The sequence below is a fragment of the Aotus nancymaae genome, unplaced genomic scaffold (genome assembly GCF_030222135.1).
Source record: "Aotus nancymaae isolate 86718 unplaced genomic scaffold, 86718_ANA_hifiasm-v0.15.2.pri h1tg000158l, whole genome shotgun sequence".
Lineage (NCBI taxonomy): Eukaryota > Metazoa > Chordata > Mammalia > Primates > Aotidae > Aotus > Aotus nancymaae.
The window spans coordinates 26,178-53,097 of NW_026988573.1; the positions used below are offsets into that span (position 1 = coordinate 26,178).

General features: G+C 54.8%; 1 protein-coding gene across 4 annotated transcripts in view; it reads left to right on the top strand.

Moving 5' to 3' along the window:
• The window catches only part of NTNG2 (netrin G2), an 81,508-nt gene that overhangs the window by 13,091 nt on the left and 41,497 nt on the right, over positions 1 to 26,920 (top strand). For all 4 annotated transcript variants that reach the window (XR_010340869.1, XM_012457932.2, XM_012457931.3 and 1 more), the window contains one exon: positions 20,374 to 21,017. Coding sequence is in view for 3 of the 4 variants with exons in the window: in XM_012457932.2 (XP_012313355.1) it covers positions 20,374 to 21,017 (644 nt within the window). In the remaining variant the exon portion in view is untranslated. The remainder of the gene's footprint in view (positions 1 to 20,373; positions 21,018 to 26,920) is intronic.

Sequence of the window (26,920 nt, forward strand, 5' to 3'; positions counted from 1 at the left end):
CAGTGGCTCATCCCTATAACTCCAGCACTTTGGGAGGCCAAGGCCAGAGGATCACTTGAGGCCAAGAGTTTGAGACCAGCCTGGGCAACATAGTGAGACCCCATCTCTAAAAAAAAAAAAAAAGTATTATTGTGTCTAACATAAAACTTGCCTTTTAAACTACTTTGCAATATACAAATCAGTGGCATGTAGCACATTCACAGTGTTACACAATCCCCATCTCTACCTAGTCCCAACACATTTTTACCACCCCAATAAAAAGCCCCGTGCCTGATAGTTAGTCCCCATCACCTTCCTGCACCCCCAGTAACCACTATGAGTCTACTTTTTGTCTCCATGAATTTACCTATTCTAGACATTTCATACAAATGGAATCAGACAACATCAGACTCTTTATGACGGCCTTCTTTCCCTTAGCATAATGTTTTCAAGATTCGTCCACATTGTCGCATGAATCAGTACTTCCATCCTTTTTACAGCTGCGTAATATGCCATTGTGTGGATACAAAATATTTTGTGTATCCGTTCCTTAACTGATGGACGTTTGAGCCACTTCCGCTTTCTGGCTATTAGGAGTGATACTGCTGTGAACATTTGGCTCCCAGTTTTTGTGTGTGTGTATGTTTTTGTTTCTTTTGGGTGTCTACCTAAAAGTAGAGTTTCTGAGTCACAAGGTAATTCTACGTTTAACTTTCGGGGAACCACCAAACTGTATTCTACAGGTGCTGCCCCTTTTACGTTCCCAACAGCAGTGCACAAGAGTTCCGGTTCCTCCACGTCTTTGTCAACACTTGTTATTTTCTGGTTCTGTTTTAGGACTCCCCTAGTGAGTGTGGGGCAGTATCTCTTATGGTCTTGATTTGCATTTCTCTGATGGTTAATGATGTGAGCAATCACGTGCTTATTAGTCATGTTTTTGTTTTGTTTTGTTTTTTGTTTTTTGAGACAGAGTCTCACTCTGTTACCCAGGCTGGACTGCAGTGGTGCAATCTCAGCTCACTGCAACCTCCATCTCCCAGGTTCAAATGATTCTCCTGCTTCAGCCTCCCGAGTAGCTGGGATTACAGGTGTGCACCACCACACTCACCTAATTTTTGTGTTTTTAGTAGAGACACGGTTTTACCATGTTGCCCAGGCTGGTCTCGAACTCCTTGCCCCAAACGATCCATCCACCTGGGCCTCCCAAAGTGCTGGGACCACAGGCGTGAGCCACCACGCCCGGCCTATTTTAACTTTAATAAACCCCAGTGTGTGTATTTTTTCCTTTTGTTGTTTATGCTTTTGGTGTCATATCTACGAAACCATTGCTAAATCCAAGGTCGGCAGTATTTACGCCCATATTTTCTTCTAAGACTTTTATAGTTTTAGCTCTTAGGTCTAGGTCTTTGGTCCATTTGGAGCTGATCTTTGTGTCTGGCGTAAGGGAGGGTCTACCTTTATTCTTTTGCATGCAGATATCCAATTTTCCCAGCACTACTTGCTGAAGAGCCGATTCTTCCCCCACCAAATGTTCTTGGCAACCTCGTCGAAAATCAATTGACCGTACTCTAGGCACTTACTTCTGGACTCTCAAATCTCTCTCTCTTTCTCTCTCTCTCTCTTTTTTTTTTTTTTTTGGAGTCAGAGTCTCTCTCTGTCACCCAGGCTGGAGTGCAGTGGCTTGATCTTGGCTCACTGCAACCTCTGCCTCCTGGGTTCAGGGTTCAAGCAATTCTCCTGCCTCAACTTCCCAAGCAGCTGGGATTACGGGTGTATGCCACCACACCCGGCTAATTTTTGTATTTTTAGTAGAGACAGGGTTTCGCCATTTGGCCAGGCTGATCTTCAACTCCTGGACTCAAGTTATCTGCCCGCCTCAGCCTCCCAAAGTGCTGGGGTTACGGGTGTGAGCCACCACGTCCAGCCTCAAATCTATTCCTCTAAAGCGTCAAGCATTCTGCGTGAACTGCATCATCAAACCCTCCTGGATACTCTGCACAGTAGAAACTATTACTCTCCTGTTGTGCCCATTTTATAGATGAGGAAACTGAGACTCCAAAACTGAGGGAAGTCAAGGCTCTAACTCAGATCCCAGTCATTTAATGACTATGCCACAGTGAGGCCTGAGGGGAAAAAACCCAAATGCTTATTATCCTCCTTCCCCCTCCCCCTCCCCACCCTCGTTTTCTTCTCCTTCTTTCAGGTTGGGATGCTGACTTAGAGTCTCAGAGCAGGGCTCTTGGGAGGAGATGCTGCGGCTTGTCTCTGGCCTCCAGATGGCTCCTCGGCCTCCACTCCCCCTCCTCCCACTTCTACCCCTCCACTCCCCCTCCTCCTCCTCCACTCCTCCTCCTCCCCCCCACTCCCCCTCCTCCACCTCCATTCCCCCTCCTCCACTTCCACTCCCCCTCCTCCCCCTCCTCCACCTCCACTCCTCCTCCTCCCCCTCCTCTCCCTCCATTCCCCCTCCTCCCCCTCCACTCTCCCTCCTCCCCCTCCACTCCCCCTCCTCCCGCTCTTCCCCCTCCACTCCCTCTCCTCCCCGTCCCGTGCAGCCAGGCACCGTCTGTCCTCTTCTTTGCCCTACAGTCAGTGCTTGCATGTGGCAGGTATTTAACAAATGCTGAAGATAATTATCCATCATTTCAAATAGAGAGAAACACCTTAGAAAGCATGCTGGAGATTGTCTAAGGCCAGAGAAACCCCAACATGGATAAGCATGTTACAGTGAAACTGACTGCTCCCGGGAAAGGAGACCCCAGAAGTAGGTGGCTTGTGTCCCCCTGCCCTGCCCCAGGCCCATGAGTCCCCCACTCCACCCCCAGGAAGTCCTGGGCTCCTGTGAAGACAATATAAAACCACTGATGAGGCCCATCCCCTCTCACTTCCTATGGGGAAACTGAGGCCCAGAGGGTTGCAGTGACTTCCTTGAGCCCCCTGATGAGGAGCTTCAGACCCTGGAGTCTCCAGCCCAGGCCATGGGCTCTCCCAGAGGTAGACTGGAGTCATGAGGACAGGGGGCCCTCACCACTAGGTCTCTGTCCATCTACAGAGGCCCTGGATCTGACCTCATGTGATGGCATCTGGTGGGGGACACAGGATGCCTGCCTGGATGCCACCTGCAGCCAGCGGGGGCTGGAGCTGCCCCTTCAGGGTCAGTGAGGTTGACACATCCACTTCCTGGCCTGCTTAGGTGAGCTCCCACCTATATGTCACTACTGGTTACTCAGGCACAGCTCAGAGCCGGATCCTGGGGGCCGTGAAGAGTGCCCCCTAAGCCCACCTGCCAGCTGTGGTCCTCTCTGTGGTGGCAGCATCACAGAAGGTGGACAGAAAGCGTGCTCTGTGCCAGGAGGGCACGGCTGGGTAGGATGGTGGCGGGAACACTGGTGATGGCAGCAATGCCAGCGATCACGGCGTTGGGATGGCAGCAATGCCAGCGATCACGCCTGGGAGCCTCACGAGGGAGAGGCCGGGGCACGCGTGCTCCCATAGTGCCATGTGCTGGTGGTGATTCGGAGAAAGGCACTGAAGCCGGGTCACAGCGCAGATGAGGAGAGGGAGGTACAAGGAGGTGGAAACTCTGACCCAAGTTTGTGCAGCCAAAGCCAGGATCTGTCTCCAGGGCCTCCGTCACTGCCCTGTCCTGCCTTCTGTCACACAGGAGTCCTCATGGCGGTTCTGAAATTGAGAGCTAGTGGGGCTGGGATCTCACTGGGCAGCCACAGAGGGGTCCCCTGACCTCTCGGGGTCTCGTTGGCAGGGGGGAATTGTATTGGAATATCTGTGTGTGTGGATCCCTACGAATCTAACCCTGGAGTGCTCCAGAACTCCCCACCCTGTGGAAAGGGTCTCAGGCCTGTCTTCAAGGACCTGGCATTCTTCTCTCCCAGCACAGTTTGTCTTCGGTCCCTCGGGGACCGTCTGGGCCTCCTCAACCCCTCATTCCGCCTCCCTCCTGCTGCCCGAGCCATTCGTCCACTTGACTCCAAGAGTCGGCTGGGGAAATAAAAGGAAATGAAACACGACCAGGCATTTTCCCTCTGCCAGAGCAAAAGTCTGCTGTCGGGCAAAAGGTGAAGAGGAGATCAGTGAGAGATGAGCCCACGGCGCTCCTGCCCTCTGCCGAGGCAGGCTGTCCTCTGCTGCCAGCCTGTGGGGGCGGGGTGTGCTTCTGGGGGGTGTCCCTCCCTCTGGGGGATCAAGAGATGGCCAAAAGCAAGAGGCAGCAAGCAGAGAAGCCTGTTCTCCAGACACACCTTGTCTCTGCCCCGTGCCCACCCAGGCACCATCCAAAACCTTTGCCCACAGCTCTGGGGGCTGGTGCTGTCCTGGGGCTCAGCTCCTAGGGACGGGGCTCCCCGGGCACTGGCTGCCAGGAGCTGGGTGGCCCCGGGCAAGTCTCTTCCCATTTTGGGGTTTGGAATTCCTGCCTACAAAATAAGGGAGTCTTCAGGTCAACCTCAGAGTCCCACTGCACCCCCAGATTCTGCTTCAGGGAGAGAGAGAGAGAGACAGAAGGAAGAAGGAAGAGGTGCAATAAGCTCCCAGCATCCAGGAAGACCCGGAGGGGAAAGGCAGGGAACCAACCCAGAAAACCCCAGAGTGGGAGCCTCTCACTTTTCATGGTCGTGGCCCCACTTGAGAATCTATGGTGCTCTTCCTAGAACCATGCATGTGCACACGTGTGTGCAAACACTGGGCTCAGGGACACACACACACACACACAAGGTTGCAAACTCTTGCAGGGACTTCCCAGATTACCTGAGTCCACCTGTAATCACTTTCAGTCAACCATCTGGCCTGAGAAAGTTCTGCCCTCTGGGGGCTCTTACCTTCAGGGAAATCAGGGTTTGCTTTCTTGTAATTGACTGCTCCAACTGCCTGAGGACTTTCTTTTTCTTTTTTGAGACAGGGTCTCACTCTGTCACCCAGGCTGGAGGACAGTGGTGCGATCTTGGCTACTGCAGCCTCCACCTCCTGGTTCCGGTGATTCTCCCACCTCAGCCTCCTGAGCAGCTGGGATCACAGGCATGCACCACCATACCCGGCTGATTTTTGTATTTTTGTAAAGATAGGGTTTTGCCATGTTGCCCAGGCTGGTCTTAAACTCCTCGGATCATTTTCTTGTTTTCTTTCTTTTTTTCTTTTCCTTTTTTTTTTTTTTTTTGAGATGGAGTCACCCAGGCTGGAGTGCAGGGGCATGATCTCGGCTCACTGCACCATCCAGCCACCTCCCAAGTTCAAGCAATTCTCCTTCCTCAGGCTCCCGAGTAGCTGGGATTACAGGCGTGCGCCACCATGTCTGGCTAATTTTTTTATATTTTTAGTAGAGACAAAGTTTCCCATGTTGGCTAGGCTGATCTGATCGCAAGTGATCCGCCCACCTCGGCCTCCCAAAGTGTCGGGATTTCAGGCATGAGCCACCACGCCCGGCCACGGCCAGACTTTCTTGATTCTATATCCTTCTCCTCAGAGCAGCAGCATTGGATATTTGTTGAGTGCTTAGTGTATACCAAGCCCTTAACCTAAGCTAGCTCATTGAATCCTCACAGAAGACTTAAGGTAGAGCTTGTATTTAGACACATTTTGAATATGAGGACACTCAGGTTCAGAGAAGTCAAGCCACTTGCCCAAGTCCACACAGCTTCTAAGTAGAGGAGCCTGGCACCTGCAGCCAGGGCTGCGCAGCCCAGCGTCCGGGCTCCTAAACATGTTGGTGGATTGCTCAGCTGACACGAGTCACTCTGGATCTCAGAAAGCGCCTGATAGACGGAGGCGGCTGTCATCTGTGTGTGTGCGTGCGTGCAGCCATGTGTGCTGGTGAGCATACTGTCCCTGTCAGCCTCTCCTCCCCCAGCACACCCCGGCAGCCCAGAGGAGGGAGGGCCAGGAGGAGTGACGGTGGCGTTCCCCGCCCCCTGCCCTTTGAGACACGATGGAGTCTGCTAATCCACTTACTTGATAATTCACTTATTTCATGTCTATTTGGCAGCGAGTGTGCTCCCACGCACCAGCTCCAGGGAAAGCGAGATGGCTTTGCCTGGAGGAACCCGATCTGTTTTTCTGGGGAAGGAGTGGGGGAAAAAAAATGCACCCAACAATGGACAATTATGGGCCTAAAAATAGAGGGTGGAGGGTGCAGGGGGCGGGGGGGGGGCGGTGCAGTGTCTGCCAAGGGAGGGCTCCAGGCCTGTGTGCTTGGCACGGGGCAGCCCTCCCCTCCCCCCCGCCCCATTGGCTGCCTCTCAGCCTCGGGGAGGGGCACGGGAAGGAGAGACACGCACGCAAAGTGGGGCTGGGTGGCCTTCCTTGCTGCCTCTGCCTGCTCCAAAATGGAAAATTGTCCCACTTGGGGGTCCTCAAGGCAGCGGCCATGACCTCGAGTGCACATTGCGTCTCAGCCCTGACCAACTGTGACGCCTGGGACCTTCCCGAGGGGCTCAGGCACCCGCTGAAAACCACAGCCTTGGGTACGGGTGTCTCCCAGAAGGAAAGGGAGGCTTCAGGTTTTGTGGCTCTTTTCCAACCCCCAACACTTGGGGCAGTCTTCTTGAAGGCCTCAAGCCCAGCAGGCAGCTATGACCCCACCAGAAGCAGAGAGGACAGGGACCGGGTGGCCCTCTGAGCCACCTGGGTAGTTCTCAGCCAGGCTGCCCAATGGACTCGCCTGGGAGCTTTCTGTTCCCCGCTGCCTCGGCTGCCCCCGAAGACCAGCTACAGCAGTCCCTCTGGGCAGCGCAGCAGGAGGAGGCATGAAACCTCCCTCCAGGTGGTCCCAGTGCACTGCCAAGTTTGGGAAGCACTGATTGAAACCTTTCCCAGGCCTGCCCTGGAGCCCTTCCAGCCTGCAGCATCTTGTCATCTTAAAACCGAAAGTCCAGGAGGAAGAGGATTCCATGGCCTGCCTCGGCTTGCTCCGAGCCTCTCTCACATCTGAGCTGCAGCTGCTCCGTCCTCCTTCTGGCTTCCGGCTCTCCAGTCTTGGGAGAGGATCACCTGAGCCCGCACGCTTTGTTCCCAGCCTCTTTGCCTGTCTTCCTGGAAGGAGGGGGGGCCGGCCAGCATCAGGGTCCGCCCTGGCACTGCTTAATGTCAAGCGGCCCATCTGGCTCCTGGCCTCTCTTTGGCCTTCTCTCCTGTGCTCCCCACCAAGCTCCTGGCTCAGCGACCTGCGTTAACCCATCGCTCCCTGCAGCGTTTTGTGTGCCAGCCTGGCCCTTTGCTCAGTCGACCTAGAGCACCATCCTCAGCCTCGGGGAGTCTCCCTCCACCTGTCCTGAGCCCGGATGAAATCCCACCTCCCCCAGGATGCCTTCTAACTGCCCCAGCCCATCACCTTCAGGGCTTGTCATCTGTGCCACTCATGGGGACCGGGACATAGGTCACTTCTCTGGTGGACACAGCAGAGCGGTCGACATTCCTGAAAGGGGACAAAGCACCTGAGTCACCAGACATGTGACCTTGAGCAAGTGCCTGGCTCGGGGGGCCCTGGCTCCCCCACCTGTAGGTATGGTCATAACCGGAACAGTGTCATCGTGAGGGTGCCCTTCTCTGGGGCACCTGTACCAGCCTCTCAAAGCTGGCCGCGCATCTGAGTCACCTGCTGAGGGTTTCGGTTGGTTGGCTGGTTGGCTGGTTGGCTGTTTCGTTACTTGATTGGTGAGTTAGTTGGTTGATTTGTTTGTTAGCTTTCAATCTGGAGTATAATTTCTGACCTTAGGACCAAGGAATGTTGCCACACCCCTCCTGTCCCCAAGTATTTTCATGTTTTCATGGGTGGCCAAATCTAAGACCTGTCTCTGGGGAGCTTCAGACAGGGGGTACCTCAATCTGAAAGCTCAGTGGGAGGGAGGGGGCGTCCAAAAGGTAGGAGAGACCAGTAGAAAACAGGACGGAAACTGAGCGTGGTGGCTCCCGCCTTGGCACCCGAAGGATATTCACAAATAGTTGATGAATGAATCAGTGAAACTTACCAGCCCAGCCTCACTCCTCGCACCCAACTGCACCCCCCAGGGTTTCATCCACAGAGAGGTGTACCTGTCCAGGTGTCCCCAGGTGTGGACAGACCCAGCGACTTTACTCTTTCCTTGGCCCTGACACCTCTTAACTCCTCAGAGACCAACAGAAAGAAACCCTCGGAGGTGGCAGCTTCTGGCTGTTCTCAGGGGCAGGTCCCATCCATCGGGTGCTGTGTCTACTCCTGAGAGCTCGTTCTGAGTATGGAACACCTGGAGAGGGAACTGGCTGAGGATGGGGGTCACCCGGTGTGTCAGGCTCTGCTCCTGCCTTCCTGGAGCACAGTGGGGAGGGGACACACCCGTCATTAGCCGGAGAAGCCAGTGGGGAGAACTGTGACCCAGCGCTCCTCCAGGACTGGCAGCAGTGGCCAGGGATGTTTCCATGAGAAACAAAAATTTAAGCAGACACCTGCAAAAGGCTGGAGGCGGAGCTGCAGTCCTGAAAGCTCAGGAAATGGAGGGGGTGTCCGAAAGGTGGGAGAGAATGGCCAGTAGAAAAGAGAACAGAAACCGGGCGTGGTGGCTCCCGCCTATAATCCCAGCACTTTGGGAGACCGAGGCGGGAGGATCACCTGAGGTCAGGAGTTCGAGACCAGCCTGCCCAACATGGAGAAACCCTGTCTCTACTAAAAATACAAAATTAGCCCGGTGTGGAGGCACTTCCAGTAATCCCAGTTACTTGGGAGGCTGAGGCAGGAGAATTACTTGAACACGGGAGGCGGAGGTTGCAGTGAGCCGTGGCACCAGTGCACTCCAGCCTGGGCAACAGAGTTAAACTCCATCTCAAAAAAAAAAAAAAGAGAAAAGAAAAGTCCAGAAAGACATGGGGTAGAGGCAGAGCTAGTGGCAGAGCCAGGCCCAGGGTTTGGACATAAGAAGGGGAAGGTGCTGGGGCTCCGAGTGGAAGCTGGGGACACTTGGGTTTTACGAAGGGAAGGGCATCTGGCTGCAGGCTGAGAAGGGGCTGGGGGTGGGGAGGCTGGAGGGGTCGGCAGAGGCCCCAGCCGAGGCAGTGCAGGGGAGAACAGAGTGAACCTTTAGGAGAAATGATTGCTGGCGACCAGGCTGCACCCTCAGCCCCTCTGGAAACCTCCTTCAGCTGATGCCTCCCCGCTGACCCCCTTCCCCGGCCTGGGCCTCTGCTGGAACCTGGCTGAGGCCCTGTTGACCAGCAAGAAAGCCCAGGGCAGCTCCTAGAGAAGAGGAGAGGGACCCAGAAAAGCCCCCAGGATCGAGGAGGGGATCGAAGAGAGGCAGCTACCCAGCGCCCCAGCGGGGTGGTCGGGGGGAGGGCTGCCCCTCACCCCACCCAGCACTGAAATCCCCACAGCCACTTTTTTCCTCCCTCCGTGATAAAATATTCATGACGGCAGAGCAGGCCCTCTTTGGGAAGGCTGCCTGGGTCTAGCTTATGCTTTGCACAAGCTTTTAAAGAGCAGGGCGCTGTTCCTACTCTCTAAGCATTTTCTAAGTCCTGAATCAATAATGCATTTTCCTGGGCTTCTCCGGATGCAGCGTTCTTCCTCTCGTGCCCTTCCCCCACCTGCCCCCTTCTCTTTCTCTCCCTGTTCCTCTCTCCCTTTCTTTTGTCTTTCCATCTCTCCTTTCCTTTCAGTTACTTTTTTAAAAAGTATGAAAGTGTTGAGCTGTTTGGGTGGCCAGTGAAGCCTTGAGTGGGGAGTGGGGTGAGCAGGGAAGGAGGCACCAGATTGAGCCTCTGTGTGTGCAGGGAGGAGGGGGAGGAGGAAGCAGGAGGAGCAGGAGGAGCAGGAGGAGCAGGAGGAGCAGGAGGAGCAGGAGGAGCAGCAGTAGCAGCGGCTAAGCGTTCCTGATGGCCCCGGTAGGGAAGCGTTTGAGGATCACTGAGCTCCTGGTGTGGGGAGGGAGGAGTGCTTGGCCTCACCCAACCTCCCTCTCTCCTTGTTCTAATCAATTAGAAAATGTTTACCGCATACCCAGAGAAAACCAGGGAACCCGGGACAAAGAAAAGATGCCAAGCACCCACCAAATGACAGCCCCACACTCGAAGGAGGGAGCAGTGGGGTTTGACCTAGCTGCCTTTTGTGGTCACGAAACCCCTGTTGCTGGAGGTTGCAAAAGCAGGGGAGCCCTGCCCTGTCTGGGACAGATGCTCGTGTGTCTGGTGGGTCTTGTTAGTCGCCTGTGGGGGGCCACAGGGATGCAGGGGCACTCCAGCTGGGATAGAATTTCCCGCTCCGAACATTCCTGGAAATCTGGCTGTGGGAAGAATCCACATATGCCCAGGGCAAAGCAGAATGTGTCCTTTAAAAAAACAATAATACAGTTTTAAGCTTCCGGAGAGATTAACTGTTGTCTAGCCAGAGCCATGGCAATACTCCCCAGCCCACCACACTCTGGCAGTTCAGCTGATGGAGGAGATCAGTCATTCAGGGGTCTGCGGTCCTGGTGAGCAGTGGGTGCTCACACCAGGCCTGGCATTTCATCCTTACCCTCTGATCTCAGCTTCCCAGTAGACCCTCTCCTGGGCAGCTCGTCCATCGGGGCAGCCCGATGCCCCCAGGTCCTCCAAAAGGAGTTCAGGGAGTTCTGTGGGAGGACCCCAAGTTGGGATGAGGAAGACGAAGCAGTCGGTCTGCTAGAACGGCGTCCCCAAAGCAGAGGGAGGCCTGAGGGTGACTAACGCCTCTCCCCAGGCAGCGCCTTTCCCGGGTGGAACTGCCACAGAGCCACTGCAGAGGGTCCTCACTCAGTTACAAAATGTTTGTCAAAAACCGCTGTGTGCAAACAGCCGTTGGGCGTATGGCACAAAGGTGGGCGAGGCCCCTGTTCTCCCAAAGTTCACACTCACAGAAGGTTCTGGAAGGAGGAACACTGTGGACAGGATTGAAAGGCCTAAAGTGCTCCCTTTCCTCCAAAATAATGCGGGGCGAGGGGCAGAGGGGAGAGCTGCTCTGGGCAACCGAGGAACTGAGATGCATTTCCTTGAGTTCTGCTTGGGCCCGGGCAGGTTCGAGTGGTGGCCAGAGACTCTAGGTTCAAGGTGGACCTGTGCCCAGGCGATGCCCACTGTGGCCCATCTGGGGAGGAGCAGCAGGCACGGCCACCGTGACTTCGCGAGGCTCATTGCTGGGACAAGCAAGTCCCCGGGGAGGCGGCGCTGGAGGAGGCTCAGAGGCTCCCTTGCCTGCCCCTGCCTGAGTAATTACTTGGAGCTGGGAGGGAAATTGCTCCAGCCAGAAAACAAAACAGAAAAGCCATTGGCCAGCTGCAGCTCCAGCCCTGAAATGCCAGGTCGGTTTACGCTGATTCTGGAGCAGGGAGGGTGACCTTGCTGCCTGTCGTCCAGGGCCTTTGCGCAGCCCAGAGAGAAGCCGGAAAGGGAAGGAGAGAGGAGCCTGCACCCGGGGAAGGAGTCAGAGGCACAGAGAGCAAGAGGGACACGATCAATGAAACCGTAGAATGAGAAACAGAGAGAGGGGGACAGAGAGAGAGGGAGGGAGAGCTAAGAGAGTTACAGACCGTCAGGGCCGCTAGAATTAGAATCAGCTCTGAGCAGTCTCCGTTTCCGCTTTGTTAATAATTTATACCCGCTGCAACTTTTCTTACCAATAAATAGGAAATAATCTGTTAAGGAGAATTCCCCCGGCACCCCAGCTTTCTCCCTGGAGTCAGGGGAGGAGGATGTGTCTCTGTGCCCTTCCTCCCTAGCAGCACGGGGGCCTGAGGAATGCGCAGAATTTGAGACTTGAGGATGTGAGGGTCAGGAATGGGGAAACAGAGGCACAGACAGGGCAAGGCCCTGACCAAGGTCACACATGGTGTTAGGTTCAGGCCCCTGAGTCCTGATTCCATGGCCCCCACAGGAACCTATTGATTTATGCACCTGCCCCAGCCATAGGGTTTCCCCCTACATGGTACAGGCCACGTCCAATGAGAAGGATGGGGCTTGCTGTCTGCTTTTCCCTGCCTTCCCCCACCATTGCTTCCCCCGTGCTGGAGTCCTGGCCCTCCACCTGGGCACCCACGCCCAGGGCCTCTCCTGGGCAGCCTCCAGCCTCCCACCTTGGACATGGCAGCAGCCTCCCATCCTGGTGAGGCTGAGGGGCTGAGGATGAGACGGGTTCCACTGGCAACTCGGCAGACAGGTTCAGAAAAACCTGTCAGCTGCTAAACTGTTCCCCGGGCCGCCATGCACCTTGGTGTCAAGAGATGTGACGCCTGCCTCCCCGTGGAACCCGAGTCTGCAGGAGCACAGCGCGGCCCAGTAGCAGCGTCCTTTCCCTTTTGGGTGACCGGCACCATTTCCCGATTTGTCTCAGAGCCCGGCTCAGAGGGCCCCTGGCTTCTTGTCCCACCTCACCTGCCACATGACCCTGGAACATTGCTCAGCCTCTCCAAGCCTTGTGTCCTAAGGATCGCACTCTCCAGGGTCCCTGGGAGCATGGAGAGGGGTGGGGTGACCCACGTGGGGCGCCCGGCACAGGGCTGAGGTGGAAGACACGCTCGCTAACAGCAGGGCCTGCTGTTTGCTGAAGCATCTGGCCAGGCCGTGGCCATGAATGGTCTCCCAACATCCATCGCCCGTGAGCCGGCGCCACCAAGGCACTTGCCATGATGCACCTAGCACCATTCGTGACAACACTGTGAAGCCAGTGCTCAAACCTCATTGGGCTTTCAAGCATTCTACAAAGATTTCCTGAGTCCCCGAGGAGTGCTGGGGGCTGGGGCTGGAGTGGGGATGGGAACAGACTCGGTGGCTGCCCGCATGAAGCCTCCCATCCAACTGAGAGGCTCAGGTTCGTGGGGAGGAGAAAGATCTGTTCCTCACCCATCCTATGTTGATGGCTGAGGCCCCATCATAAAAGCCAGACTAACACGATGAAAGCATACGAGTGGATTTCATGTAAGTTTTATGTGGAAAAGGCTTTCTTTCTTTTCTTTTTTTGAGATAGGGTCTTGCTCTGTCACTCAGGCTGGAGTGCAGAGGCACAATCATGGCTCACTACAGCCTCTACCTCCTGGGCCCAAGTGATCCTCCTATCTCAGCCTCCCAAGTAGCTGGGACCACTGGTGTGTGCCACCATGCCTGGCTAGTTTTTTTTGTTGTTGTTGTTTTTTGGGTTGTTTTTGTTTTTTTTTTCTTTAGAGATGGCATCTCCCTGTGTTGCCCAGCCTCATGGGAGCTTTCCTAAGGAATGAAGACCCAAAGACACGGTAACATCTATTTTTTATGCTAGGGTTGATGAGGAAGTAGTCAGTCATGGAGAAGTCCGATTGGCTAAAAGGAAGTATGATCTCCTGGTGATAAACTGGCGGGAACTTTGCAAGGCCTGTGTGTCCAGGGTCCTCTGACCCTGCATCTTCGGAGATGAGAATGTTCCTTCCTCTGGGCATTGGGAGGGCACCTCTCAAATGAGCCTCATGACCCACTTCAGGGAAGAAGGGTAGGGGAAGCTCAAAGAGTGACCTTCCACTTCTGCGGCTTTCTCAAATCCCTTCAGCTTCCAAAAAAATTTTTTTGAGACACGGTCTCACTCTGTCGCCCAGGCTGGAGTGCAGTGGCCCGATCTCAGCTCACTGCAACCTCTGCCTCCCAGGTTCAAGCGATTCTCGTGCCTCAGCCTCCTGAGTAGCTGGGACTACGGGCATGCACCACTATGCCCAGCTAATTTTTTTTTTTTTCTTTTTTAGTAGAGATGGGGCTTCACCCTGTTGGCCAGGCTGGTCTTGAACTCCTGACCTCAAGTGGTCCACCTGTCTCGGCCTCCCAAAGTGCTGGGATTACAGGCGTGAGCCACTGCACCTGGCCTAAAAAAATTTTTTTTTTTTTTTGAGATGGAGTTTTGCTTTTGTTACCCAGGCTGGAGTGCAGTGGAGCGATCTCAGCTCACCGCAACTTCTGCCTCCTGGGTTCAAGCAGTTCTCCTGCCTCAGCCTCCCGAGTAGCTGGGACTACAGGCTGCGCCACCACGCCCAGCTAATTTTTGTATTTTTAGTAGAGACGGGTTTTCACCATATTGACCAGGATGGTCTTAATCTCTTGACCACATGATCCATCCTCCTCGGCCTCCCAAAGTGCTGGGATTATAGGCGTGAGCCACTGCACCCGGTGGCCTAAAATATTTTAAAAAGGTTTTAGGATAGCATGTCCTGGACCTCACTGGGCTCAAGGAAGTCAGGGGACTCGCCCAAGCTGGTGAGAGGCTGAGGGAGCGAGGCAGTGCATCCAGCCACAAACCGCAGATCCTGCCTGAGGCACCCTGGCGATTTCGTCCCAGCGTAGGCTTGGGTTGCAAGGGCAGCTGCATGAAGTTGTCTGTTCTTCTTCCTGAGACTCGGTGACCATTCCCTTGACCACCCCTCCGCGGGCACGGTAGTCAGGGGCCTGGAGGTTCAAACAGCTGGGCTCCCCACAGGCACATTTACCACCGTTCTTGCTAACGATTCACTTTCCCATTCAATTATATTTTTTTGCCTGCAGCTTGTGTGTGATGTTTACAACCTGGCCTCTGACTTTTACTGTACCCTTTGCACAGAAAATAACATAAAAGGAAAAGCATTTAAGCGCCCATCATGAGGCTTGAAAAGCGTGGCATGAAATGGTTTCTCTGTTGAGTATTTCATTCCGGGAGCTCAGGCTTGGCGTCTGTGTAGGAGGCTCCTCCTCCCCCGGTTCTCTGGTGCTCTGGGCCTGGCTAGCTGCCTTCCCTTCGCTCTGCCCACCCTCCTTTGACTTCTGGCCACACCGCCTGACCTTTCAGGTCCCTTGCTTGTGTGTGTCCAAAGAGAGAGGAGAGCTGTAGACATGACGGGCTTGGTTTCCCCATGATTCCTCAAGGCTGGGTCCCACGGAGTCCAGGGGATGGGTAAGTGACATGGGGACATAGGTACTTGGTGTCTTATCTGTGAAGTGGCCGAGGCGGGGGGTCACCTAAGGTCAGGAGTTCGAGACGAGCCTGGCCAACATGGTGAAAGCCCATTGTAGTCCCAGCTACTTGGGAGGCTGAGGCAGGAGAATTGCTTGAACCCAGGAAATGGAGGTTGCAGTGAGCTGAGATTGCACCACTGCACTCCAGCCTGGGTCACAGAGCGAGACTGTAGCACCTCCCTCCCCAGGGGTTGCCAAGAGGGTATAGAGAGGAGTGGATGTGAAGTGCCCAGCCCGGGCACAGGGCTGGCACTCAGTGAATGTTACGATCATCGCACTCTCTTGAGTCAGCAGTTCCGGAGGCAATCCGTGCCATGAAATTCCCGGGTTTCTCATGCACAAGCCTGGTGGTCTCAACCTCACCACTTCCTCCTTGGAAGGCTGCTAGGAGCAGAATGTCCCTGAGTTAATATGAAGCTGCTGTTTCATAATAATCGCTCCCATTTGGAGACATATCCTAGGTGTTCCAGGTAGTGTGAGACACACACCATCTCACATGACACTCGATGAGAAAACAGAGCCTCAGAGAAGTAAAGTGACTTTGTCAAAGTCACATAGTCTCAAAGGAGAGAGCTGAGAGGGAACTCAGGGCTTTCAGACCCCAGAGACCAAAACTGTATGGAAAATGGGTATGTTACTGCATTTTTCTAGAGAAAATTCCAAGGCTATTTTTAAAAACCAGGGGTATGATTTTTGTTGTAATTTTCGTGAAACACTTGAAGAAGCTGCCACCACTTTTGCTACTATCCAAGTGCGGCTCTGGAGCCACCCTAGAAGGTTGGAGGTGTGCGAACAGTCTCTCGTGTATTAGGCCACTTTGTTTTGACTGGTGTTTCTGTGATTAGTCGATCTGCTGTCCTGTACGTGGGTGGAAACGTGTAGACCCGGGGAAGGCTGGCAAACCTTCACCCGCCCTCATCTCAGCCCCACCCCCATGATGTTATCGGCTATCAGATGCTGTCAGCCCTGGGCTAGGGGGACTGGGGTAAACTGGGCTTCTAATACTCGGTTGGGTCCTCAGAATTCCCCCAGTGAAGAATAGAAGGTCCCAGCATGGTGGCTCATGACTGTAATCGCAGCACTTTGGGAGGCTGAGGCGGTGGATCACCTGAGGTTAGGAGTTCGAGACCAGCCCGGCCAACATGGTGGAACCGCATCTCTACTATAAATACAAAAATTAGCTGGGCATGGTGGTGCTCACCCGTAGTCCCAGCTACTCAGGAGGCTGAGGCAAGAGAAGCGCTTGAACCCAGGAAGCAAAGGTTGTAGTGAGCCAAGATTGCACCACTGCATTCCAGGCTGGGCCATAAAGCAAGGCTCTGTCTCCAAAAAAAAAAAAATAAATAAGGCTGGGCGCAGTGGCTCACAACTGTAATCCCAGCACTTTGGGAGGCCAAGGCAGGTGGATCACAAGGTCAGGAGTTCGAGACCAGCCTGGTCAACATAGTGAAACCGGGACAAAAAATTAGCCAGGCATGGTGGCATGCACCTGTAATCCCAGCTACTCAGGAGGCTGAGGCAGGAGAGTCACTTGAACCCAGGAGGCGGAGGTCGCAATGAGCTGACATTGCACCATTGCACTTCAGCCTGAGTGACAAGGCAAGCCTCCAACTAAAAGAAAAAAAAAAATAGAAGGAAAGTGAGAGGGAGCAATGCTGTGTTTGCAGAGGAAAAGGAAGGTCAGGTGAGCTCCAACAGCGCCTTTGCTGGGATGCTCCAAGCTACCGACCAGCTCAGTGGAGTTCGGAGATCTTGGGGAAAGAAATTAGAGCGGGAAAAGGAGAGAGACAGAAAGAGAAAGGAGGAGAGAGAGAATTGTGTTGGCCGCAGCTCGGGATTTATTTATTGTACTTGCTGTTGACTGAGCCCGCTCCGCAGCAGGCGAGGGGCCCGTAAACACACAGGCTGATTCATTAGTTCCTGACCATCTGCTTCCCGGGCCAGGGCGGGGGGCCGGAGGGCCCTGTAGGTTGTAGCAGCCCACTTGGAGCCCCCATCTCCAGCCAGAGCCAGCTGTGTCAGTCTTCCCAGTGACAGACAGGCCGGGCGCAACTGGGGGTTTTGAGGGATATCTTGCCCCCCGAAACCCCCACCCTGTAGAACCCACCAGGGGCCTGGGCAGGGAAAAGGTGAAGTGTGTGGGGGGCTCAGCAGTTGCGGGTTGACAGGAATACTATCAACACTCAATAGGAGATATGTCAATATCACGGTCATTTTATTAATGGCTAATTAATATGATATAATTTAGTGAGTGGTTACTGACGTCCAGGCCCAATATGGAGACCTCAATACACTGTCCCCAGTAAGCACATTAACACATCTGTGATGGATGATGAGGGAACTGGGTTCAAAGATTGAGTCAAGTCAGGAGGGCCTCCTGGAGGAGGCGCATGTGGGAGGGCTCTGAAAACCAGGAGAAGAGAGGTGGCCAAAGGGGCACAAGCTCTGAGGTGGAAGGGGACGAAGTGGCCTGGGACATGGCACAGCTTCGGTGCTGGGTTGATTCGCTTTCTGGGTAAGCACAGCTTCGGTGCTTTGCTTTCTGGGTAAGTGAGGCAGTGTGATGCCACTTGGTGTCAGCATACCAGGCTGGTCGGGGAGGCCCCAGAGAGAGCATCTGGGAAAGTCATCAAAAACTCACAATTTGGTGCTACCCCTCTGAGCCATTCCTCCCGACTGTTCCCTCTTCGTTCACTTGGGATGAGGCAGGTGTGAGTCAGCTCCGGCCACCATAACGAAGTACCACATGCGGCCACCATTCAGCCCCTAGGAAGGCCCCAGGGGCAGCAGAAGCAGCACTGGGACTTTGGGAAGGGGTACTGGCTGGGCTAGGGGAAGAGGGGCATGTACCTGGGTGCCAGAGCCCAGGTGCAAGCTCCTGGAGCACCTGCCCATCACACCTCCTCCCGAGTGAGACAATCAGAGCCCATTCTGCATCCGGGCTCAGAGCGCCCTTCCCGCTGCCGGTTCTCTCACGGATCAAGCCTGCCTCCTCCAGCCCAGCGCCTGCCACTGTCTCAGGCCACTGTGCCATCCCCACGGCCTCTCAGCCCCTCATCATTCCGGGCAGCAGCACAGGACAGGGGGTGTCTTGCCCAGAGTCACCCAGCCAGAGAGTGAGGAAGCTGGGACCCCCATGTCCCTCTGCTGTCCTGGAATGGTGTGCTCACCAGTGGTGTGTAAACACTGATGGTAACAGCAGGCTCCTCCTCAGAGGTGCTGTCCGCTCTCCAGAAGGCTGGGGCCAGTCCTGCCCTGGCCCAGGCCTCAGTCTCCCCATCTGCTCAAGGAGGTATTGGACTCTATGGTGAGCTCCTGCCACCCTGAGTTTGCATGGGGGACTGAGGACAGAGCTATTTGGGTCAAAGAGAGCTTTGTAGAACCTACCTCAATGAAGCAAGGGTCAGCCCTGCCCACCAAGGAGCCCCAAGCAGCCGGGCAACCTGTCCTCCATCCTTGAGGATCAAAGCCCAGAGGGCTGAGGCTGCTGCAGTGGTGCCTGGTGGGGGCCACAGGGGTGCGGCTCGGCCCCTCAGAAGGCGGCGGGCCCCACTGCCCCCATGGGGGCTGAAAGGCTCATTTGGGAGTGAGAAGTTTTAACTCAGATCCAAGCCATTTTGTCTCTGAGCAAACCAGACACCTGAAATATTCATCTAAAAGGGCCGCAAGTGGTCTGGGGCACTGTGTGGTTGTTAGGAACAGTGTTCTTTTTTTTTTTAATTAATAGACTTTATATTTCCAAGCAGTTTTAGATTTACAGAAAATTGAGCAGGGTACAAAAAGTGCCTGACACCCATGCGCCCTCGTCCCTCCACGTCTCTCCTCACCTATCATCCACATCTTGCGTTAGGGTGAGATATTTGGGGTTTGGAGGGTTTTCTTTAGAGACAGAGTCTCTCTGTCATTCAGGCTACAGTCCAGTGGTGCAATCATAGCTCACTGCAGCCTCAAACTCCTGGGCTCAAGCAGTTCTCCAGCCCCAGCCTCCCAAATAGCTGGGACCACAGGTGCGCACCACTAAGCCCAGCTAATTTTTAAAATTTTTTGTAGATACAGAGTCTCGCTGTGTTGCCCAGGCTGATCTTGAACTCCTGGCCTCAAGTGATCCTCCCACTTCTGCCCGCCGAGTAGCTGGGACTACAGGCGCGTGCCACCACACCCAGCTTATTTTTTATTGTTTCCCTACGTTTGCCCGTTTATCAAATTCAGGAACAGCCAGATAGAAGAGACGCACAGGGTAAGGGATCAGGGAGGGACCCAGAGCTGCCAGGCCCTCTTTAAGCACCTCAGTATGTTCACCAATCCTAAGGGTACTGTTGAAAAGGCTCAGGGGCCAGGGGCCATGGCTCACATCTGTAATCCCAGCACTTTGGGAGGCCAAGGCAGGTGGATCACCTGAGGTCAGAGTTTGAGACCAGCCTGGCCAATGTGGCTAAACCCTGTTTCTACTAAAAATACAAAAATTAGCCGGGTGTGGTGATGCACACCTGTAATCCCAGCTACTCAGGAGGCTGAGGCAGGAGAATTGCTGGAACCTGGGAGGCAGCGGTTGCAGTGAGCTGAGATCACCCCACTGCACTCCATCCTGGGCAACAGAGCAAGATCCTGTCTCAATAAAAAAATAAAATAACGGCTGGGCGTGGTGGCTCACGCCTGTAATCCCAGCACTTTGGGAGGCCGAGGCAGGCAGATCACGAGGTCAGAAGTTCAACTGGCCACCATGGTGAAACCCTGTCTCTACTAAAAAATACAAAAATTAGCTGGGCATGCTGGCTCCTGCCTATAATCCCAGCTACTCGGGAGGCTGAGGTAGGAGAATTGCTTGAACTGGGACCCTGGAGGCAGAGGTAGCAGTGGGCCGAGATTGCGCCACTGCACTTCAGCCTCGGCTACAGAGCGAGCCACTATCTCAAAAAATGAATAAATAAAAATAAAATAAAAGGCTCAGGAAGGTGACTCAGCTAAGGAGATGTTTAGAGAGTCAAGAACGTGAATGGGAATTTTCAAGGCAGAGAGCAGAAGGGCACATGAAGGAGAGAGAATGCCATCTGCAAAGGCTCAGAGGCGCAGCAGGCAGGGGCAGGAGGACAGCTGTCCTGGGGAGGCTCAGGCACAGGGTCACCAGGTGTGGGATCAGTATATTACAGAGTCGGGACTTTGTATTCCAGGCAACGGGGAGCCATGGAGGACTTCAGAGCAGGGGATGAACACCCAGCTCTCTTGGTTGTCTGTATTTAGAGTAGAAACAAGTGTGCATTTTCTTGGGACGTCATGGGACTGCACACCTTTGCACGCCTAGGGGAAATGGGCACAAATCCCCCAGCCATGTCTGGGCACCGGAGCACAGGCCCTGTGGCCACAGAGCAGGTGTCTGGGCTCATAGGCAGGGGCCAGGCTGGGCAGAGGCTTCCCAGGCCGCCCCAAGCATCCGGCACCCACCCTTCCCTTCTCTCCCCGCTGCAGGAGAATCCCTACCTGTGCAGCAACGAGTGCGACGCCTCCAACCCGGACCTGGCCCACCCGCCCAGGCTCATGTTCGACAAGGAGGAGGAGGGCCTGGCCACCTACTGGCAGAGCATCACGTGGAGCCGCTACCCCAGCCCGCTGGAAGCCAACATCACCCTTTCGTGGAACAAGACCGTGGAGCTGACGGACGACGTGGTGATGACCTTCGAGTACGGCCGGCCCACGGTCATGGTTCTGGAGAAGTCCCTGGACAACGGGCGCACGTGGCAGCCCTACCAGTTCTACGCCGAGGACTGCATGGAGGCCTTCGGCATGTCCGCCCGCCGGGCCCGCGACATGTCGTCCTCCAGCGCCCACCGCGTGCTCTGCACCGAGGAGTACTCGCGCTGGGCCGGCTCCAAGAAGGAGAAGCACGTGCGCTTCGAGGTGCGGGACCGCTTCGCCATCTTTGCCGGCCCGGACCTGCGCAACATGGACAACCTCTACACGCGGCTGGAGAGCGCCAAGGGCCTCAAGGAGTTCTTCACCCTCACCGACCTGCGCATGCGGCTGCTGCGCCCCGCACTGGGCGGCACCTACGTGCAGCGGGAGAACCTCTACAAATACTTCTACGCCATCTCCAACATCGAGGTCATTGGCAGGTAAGGCCCGGGGAAGCCCTGGATGTCACCTGGAACCCGGGATGTGTTCTGTTATCTGGGACGTTAGCGGATACCTGGAATGTTTCCTGATACGTGGAACATTGCCTGGTTCTTGAGATGTTACCTGGTACCTGGGACATTATCTGGTTCTCGAGATGTTACTTGGTTTCCAGGAGGTTACGAGCACCTGGGATATTACCTGGTTCCCGGGACATTACCTGGTGTTACATCATAGGGGCTGCCTAGCATGACCAGGGCTGCTCAGACCCAGTGCCTGGGCTTTTCCACGGAAGGAGGTGTGTGTGTTGGAGGTGTGGAGGGCAGGTGTGGAGCCTGTCTGTGCAGGGCTGGGCTAACTCCTGGTGCTGCTGGCATGAAGGGCTCTGAGGCTGTCCACTGACTCAGTGAGTGGGCTCTCCTGTTCGGGGGTTTCCCAGACCACCCTCAGGCTCCATGATTCACTAGAAAATCTCACAGAACTCAGCAAAGCTGCTATATTCACAGTTATGGTTTATGACAATGAAGGATACAGATTAAAATCAGCAACAGGAAAAGGTGCACAGGGCTGGGTCCGGGAGATGCCAGGTGCCAGCTTCTCATTGTCCTCTACCAGGGGGAGTCATGCAGGCAGCACTTGATTTTCCTTGCAGTGACACGGGACAACCCTTGTGAACCATTGCCAGGCAGGGACGCTTACCGAAGCCTCGGTGTCCAGAGTTTTTATTGGGAGTTGACGGTGTAGGCATTGCTGATGATGTGGCTGGCCTTTGACTCCAATCCCTCCAGAGGCCAAGCTGACACTCCATGGCCCAAGGTACTCCAATAAATCTCATCATCAGCATAGTCTCTCTGATGTGGCCCAAGACCCGCAGGCAAACATGGGCTTATGGATTAGAGGTCACCTCGCAGGAGCCAGGCCGGAGTCACACCTTTCTTTGGAATGTGCAGGGTGTGGCCAACCCAGGCCTGCCCAGGCAGCTCTTTCTTGCCCAGCTCTGGAGAAGAATGTGTTCTGGGGAAACTTTGAGGAAAGCAGAAGACTGTCATAGGAGATGGAAGCAGCCTTTACCTCCCAAGAACTGTTGAGACTGTGGAGGATGAAATGGTCCTGTGCTGTCCTGGGTGATTTGTTCTTTTGGTGGATAATGTCCAGGTCTGTGGGGGCAATGCCTTCTTCCCTGGGCCATCTGTAGAATGGGGATGGTAACAAGCATACTTCTCTCACTGGATTGTGGTGGGGGTTAAATGAGTTAAAGTTGATGAAGCACTCAGAACAGTGCCTGGCACATAATAAGTGCTAAAAAAAAAGTGTTTAATAAAAAAATTGGACAAGATAATGGAGTGAGAGGGCTGGGACAGACTGAGGGAGGACAGAGTTTAGACCCAAGGGTGCTGGGGCAGTCGGGGCCAGGAGCCTGGCTTAGGCAGGTGCAGGCAGGGGCTGCACCTGGGAATCCCAGCTGGGGCCGTCACTGTTGGCATCTCTCCACTGCAGCCTCTCAGTGCCCACCCAGATCCGTAATTCCTGACAAGTGGAAAAAGTGCTTTGCCATGTGGCATGTAGAGCATAATCCTGTTTTTATAAAATATGTAATATGCCTTGTGTATGCTTTCTGCGTCTTGAATAGACATTGGCTATAAGTGTGTACAGGACCGGGAGAAACGTCATGGACTGGGGAGAAAGACTGGAAGCCCGTTTGCCAGCTGTGTGCTGTGGTGAGGCCTGCGTGGTGAGGCTGGGCAGGACGCTGTGGTGCTGCTGTTTCCAGCTTGTGTTTGCATTTTGTTTCACGTTGACAATGTGTGTGGATTCCAGGTGGGCAAAGGTGAAGGCAGGTCGTTCATGAAGCAGGAGTCAGGTTCGAGTCTGGCAGATGGGAGTGAAACAGGTGCAGACAGGGGCCTGTGGTGCTGACACCCGCGATCTCTAACCGCCTCAAAATTCAAAATCAGGAATGTTCTGGAAACCACTCCATATCAGCCTCTGGGCATCTCTGTGAGCTCTGCCCTCAGGATGCAATTGTCTGGTTGTTACTAGATAGCCCGCAACCCCCGCAATCCCACCAGGCTGAGCAGCTCAGGGCTGGGAACCAGCTTCCCAGGCCTTGCAGGCTCCTGGCCTGTCTTCTGACCTTGGGCTGCTCAGGGAAACCTTAATCTTAAGGCAGCTATTCAAGGACCCTGCCTTCCATTTCATAAGGCAGCTCATGTGGGGCCCTCAGGTCTGGGCCAGCTACAGAGTCCAGACTGGGACGGTGACGGTCAGGGCCTGGCGGTGCCCTTTCAACCCCAGCAGGGTGACCTCGGGTTCAAACCCCACCCCTCTGCACCCTGCTTCGATTTCCCATCTGTGACAAGAGGCCTGAGGCTGCCTGGATCCCATGTCTCCCTGTAGGTGGCTCCCCTTGACACCCAGCCTCTTCGGGTGGAGGGGAGGAGCCGAGGTGGTGGCGAAAGTGTGCAGTTAATTCACAGAGAGAGTGAGCATTCTTCAAGCGGGAGCTTGGCCTGTCGCTGGGTTGGGTGGGGTTAGACAGTTCATCCAAGACGGAGGCCTCTTCCCCTTTTCCTTCTTCAGTACCCCCGGGACAGCCCCGGGACAGCCCAGCCGTGCTGAGAAGCCAGAGATGCAGGACTGGTGGCAAAGGGGGATGTGGGACCCCAAGTTCCTGAGTGGGCACCGGGGACCCCTGCGGGTTCCCAGGCTCTGGGATTTCACAGTGAACCTGTTCTGGGGATTCCCTCAGAATTTCATGGCTAGCATGTTGCCCAGTGGCTCCGCTGTGGCCCGCTAAGAAGAACGGCAAATGTTTATCGAGCTTTTGCTATGGGCTCGTTTGCTATTGAGCACTGTTATTAATGGCTTCATGTGTATTTTCTTGTTTAATCAATAGCCGTTTAATTCCCCCATGGTTACTGAATGGCTCAGATCCCATAAGCCAAGGACACCTCACTGAGCAAGCCGGACCTGATCCCCACCCCCTGGAGCTCTCCCTGCAAGGGCATCGCTCCCCTCAGCCTCATGTTTTCAGATGAGGAGGCCAAGGCCCGGGAGGTCAGGGAATAGAAGGAGATTGCACAGCTCCACTACATGGCAGACAGCCAACACCCAGACCCAAGCATGTCCAGGCTCAAGACGGACTCAGCCACTGAGCTGTGTGGCCCAGTGGCGTCCTCATTTCTGGTCCCAGCTCTGCTTTGAGCCCACCTGGACCTCAGGCAGCCTGCATGATGGGGCAATCCCATAGGACCCTCCTTCTGAATTTACGGTTCTTTGATGGGTGGTGGCTCCCTGCTCTGCCACTCAAGTCAGCTATTTCCAGCTCCAAGGGGGACCCCAATGGCGGGTGGTGGCGTAGGCAGAAGGGGGAGGACAGAGGCACCTGACTGCGGAGGAGGAGCTGGAGCAGCTGCAGCCAGCCCAGGGCCCTGGAAAGGAGGGGCTGGTACAAATGGTGAGGGGGACAAGAGGTGGGGACTGACCAGGCTGCAGCCCCACGGGGCGGGGGGCAGGTGTGGCGGTGGCGGCTCTGAGAAAAGCACAGGCTCCCGCAAGTCCCAGCCACGCCCCTCCCTGCCTCCCGCGGCCTGCTCCACGTGCCCATTCCTGGAAGGCAGGAGGGGGCGGGAGCTATTTTCCCCTTCCACACATGGGAAGACTCAGGTGCAGAGCCTGGAGAGTGGCTGGCTTCAGACTGTGCGGCAAATCTGGGGCAGAATCTGGATTCGAGGAGGAATGAGATCATCTCTTTGTGGTGCTTGGAGCGGGAGAGGCCTCTGCCCCCACCAGCCACACAACCATTAAGAGAAGCCAGGCCCAAGCCTGACCCAGCATCTCCCAGGAGAGCCATTTAAGACAGGATTCCCCAGCCCCAGCACTGAGAGCTTTGGGACCAGGAGGCGTGGGGTGAGATCGGGAAGCCTGTCTCTTTGCAAAGCTCCTCGAGTGAGCTGGAGAGGTGGAGCCGCTGCATCCATGGAGATGGATGACCTTAACCTGTTGGAACCTCAGTTTTCTCATCTGCAAAATGGAGAAATAGTAATGACCTCAGCTGGCTGTTGTGAGGAGTCAATGAAATGCTGTATTCAGAGAGCTTATCTCAGTGTCTCATTCCCCTAGTTAGTGGGAGAGGGAAGGGGGAGAGGCTTGGGGTCAGGGCTGCCTACATAGGAGGCCATCACTGCACCCACCCCAGGTACTAGAGCTTAGAAAAGGAGTGTGGAAGCATGCCTTCAGGTTCACGGAGGTTGCAGTCCCAAATGTCTAGAGGCTGGGAACACAACTTATGTGGAAGCCAGGCATGGTGGTGTGTGCCTGTAGTCCTAGCTACTCGGGAGGCTGAGGCAGAAGGATTACTTGAGCCTAGGAGGTTGAGGCTGCAGTGAGCGATGATGGCACCACAGCACTCCAGCCTGGGTGACAGAGACAGATCCTGCCTCTAAAAAAAATAAATAATAAATTCAAATAAATAATAAAAATGAGAAGAAGGTAATATATATGGGTGACCAGCAGAAGCGATAGGGAAGGGTGTGGTCTGGGGAGAAACAGAGACAGCAGGCCCCTCATAAGACAGCAGACCAAATATTCCAGTTCTGCGGTTACAAAGGGAGGTGCACAGCAGTATCCATATTTAACTCGCTCCGGAGCCACCGTGCTGTTCTCCATTGTGGCTGCACCATTTCATTCCCACCAGCAATGCATGAAGGTTCCGATTTTTCCACATCCTTGCCAACACTTGTTATTTCTTGCTTTTCCGATCATAGCCATCCTCATGGGTACATCCATCCATTTTGTTTTCATTGAGATGGGGGTCTCACTATATTGCCCAGGCTGGTCTTGAACTCCTGGGCTCAATTGATCCTCCCACCTCAGCCTCCCAAAGTGCTAGGATTACAGGCACGAGCCACAACACCCAGCCCTTCCATCTATATCTCAACCTCCTGGCCTCAGTTTCCTCATCTGTATCCTGGAAACAATGATCCTCACAGGATAGGAAACACACATCAAGGACTCGGATGCTACCTGGGGGATGGGAATTCTCAGTGAATAACAGTTAACATTGCTGAGGGAGGATATTGCTGGAACCTACTTCAAAACGTTGTTTAAACTCTGTGCTGGGAAAACAAAATATCCCTGCAGCCCAGGGCAGCTCACGAGCTGCCAGGTGGCCCCCATGCTCTGAAATGTTCAGTGTCCTCCTGCAGCTATAGTAGCAGCCACGTTTGGTGGCCCCGAGGCAGGGCGGACACAGTGGAGCCAGAGCAGGGGCAAAATGGCAAAACAGCCCTGCCAGCCCTGCCCACTCTGGGCCTGGGAGTCGGAGGGAAGAGGGCATCATCCCACACTAGTACCTCTGACCAGAAAACCCTCAGACGCTCCAGGGAGGCAGCCCAGTGGGTCCTGTGCCAGGAGGAACAGGAAAGGAGGAGTGAGCTCCCCATTCCTGGAGGTATTCAAGCCCAGTGGATGATGTCTGTGGGAGATGATGAAGGGAGGTCCTTTGCACCAAATTAAGGTCTTGTGTGCCCATTCTGTTCAACAGGAATAAATGTGGACTCCGGGAACAGGAAAGGCAGGTACAATTTATCGGGTGCCTGTGGGTTACATGCCGGGCATTGCATCCCCACCGCCTTTCTGCCCAGGACGAGGCTGAACTCCTTGAGCAAAAGGAGACTTGTGAGATCCCAGAGGCTGAGCTGGGCCTGGATGGGCAGATCTCAGCCCTGGACTGGCCAAGACCGGCTCCTGCAGACCCAGCTCCCCCAGACCCTGTGGGGTGTCCCTGGGCCACCTCTCCCCTGGTGTTCCCCCCTTTACCCTCTCCCCAATTTCTTGCCTTCTTGTCTTTTTCATAAACATCCTGACTCTACTGATCACCTCGTAACTGGAGATGAATGGACAC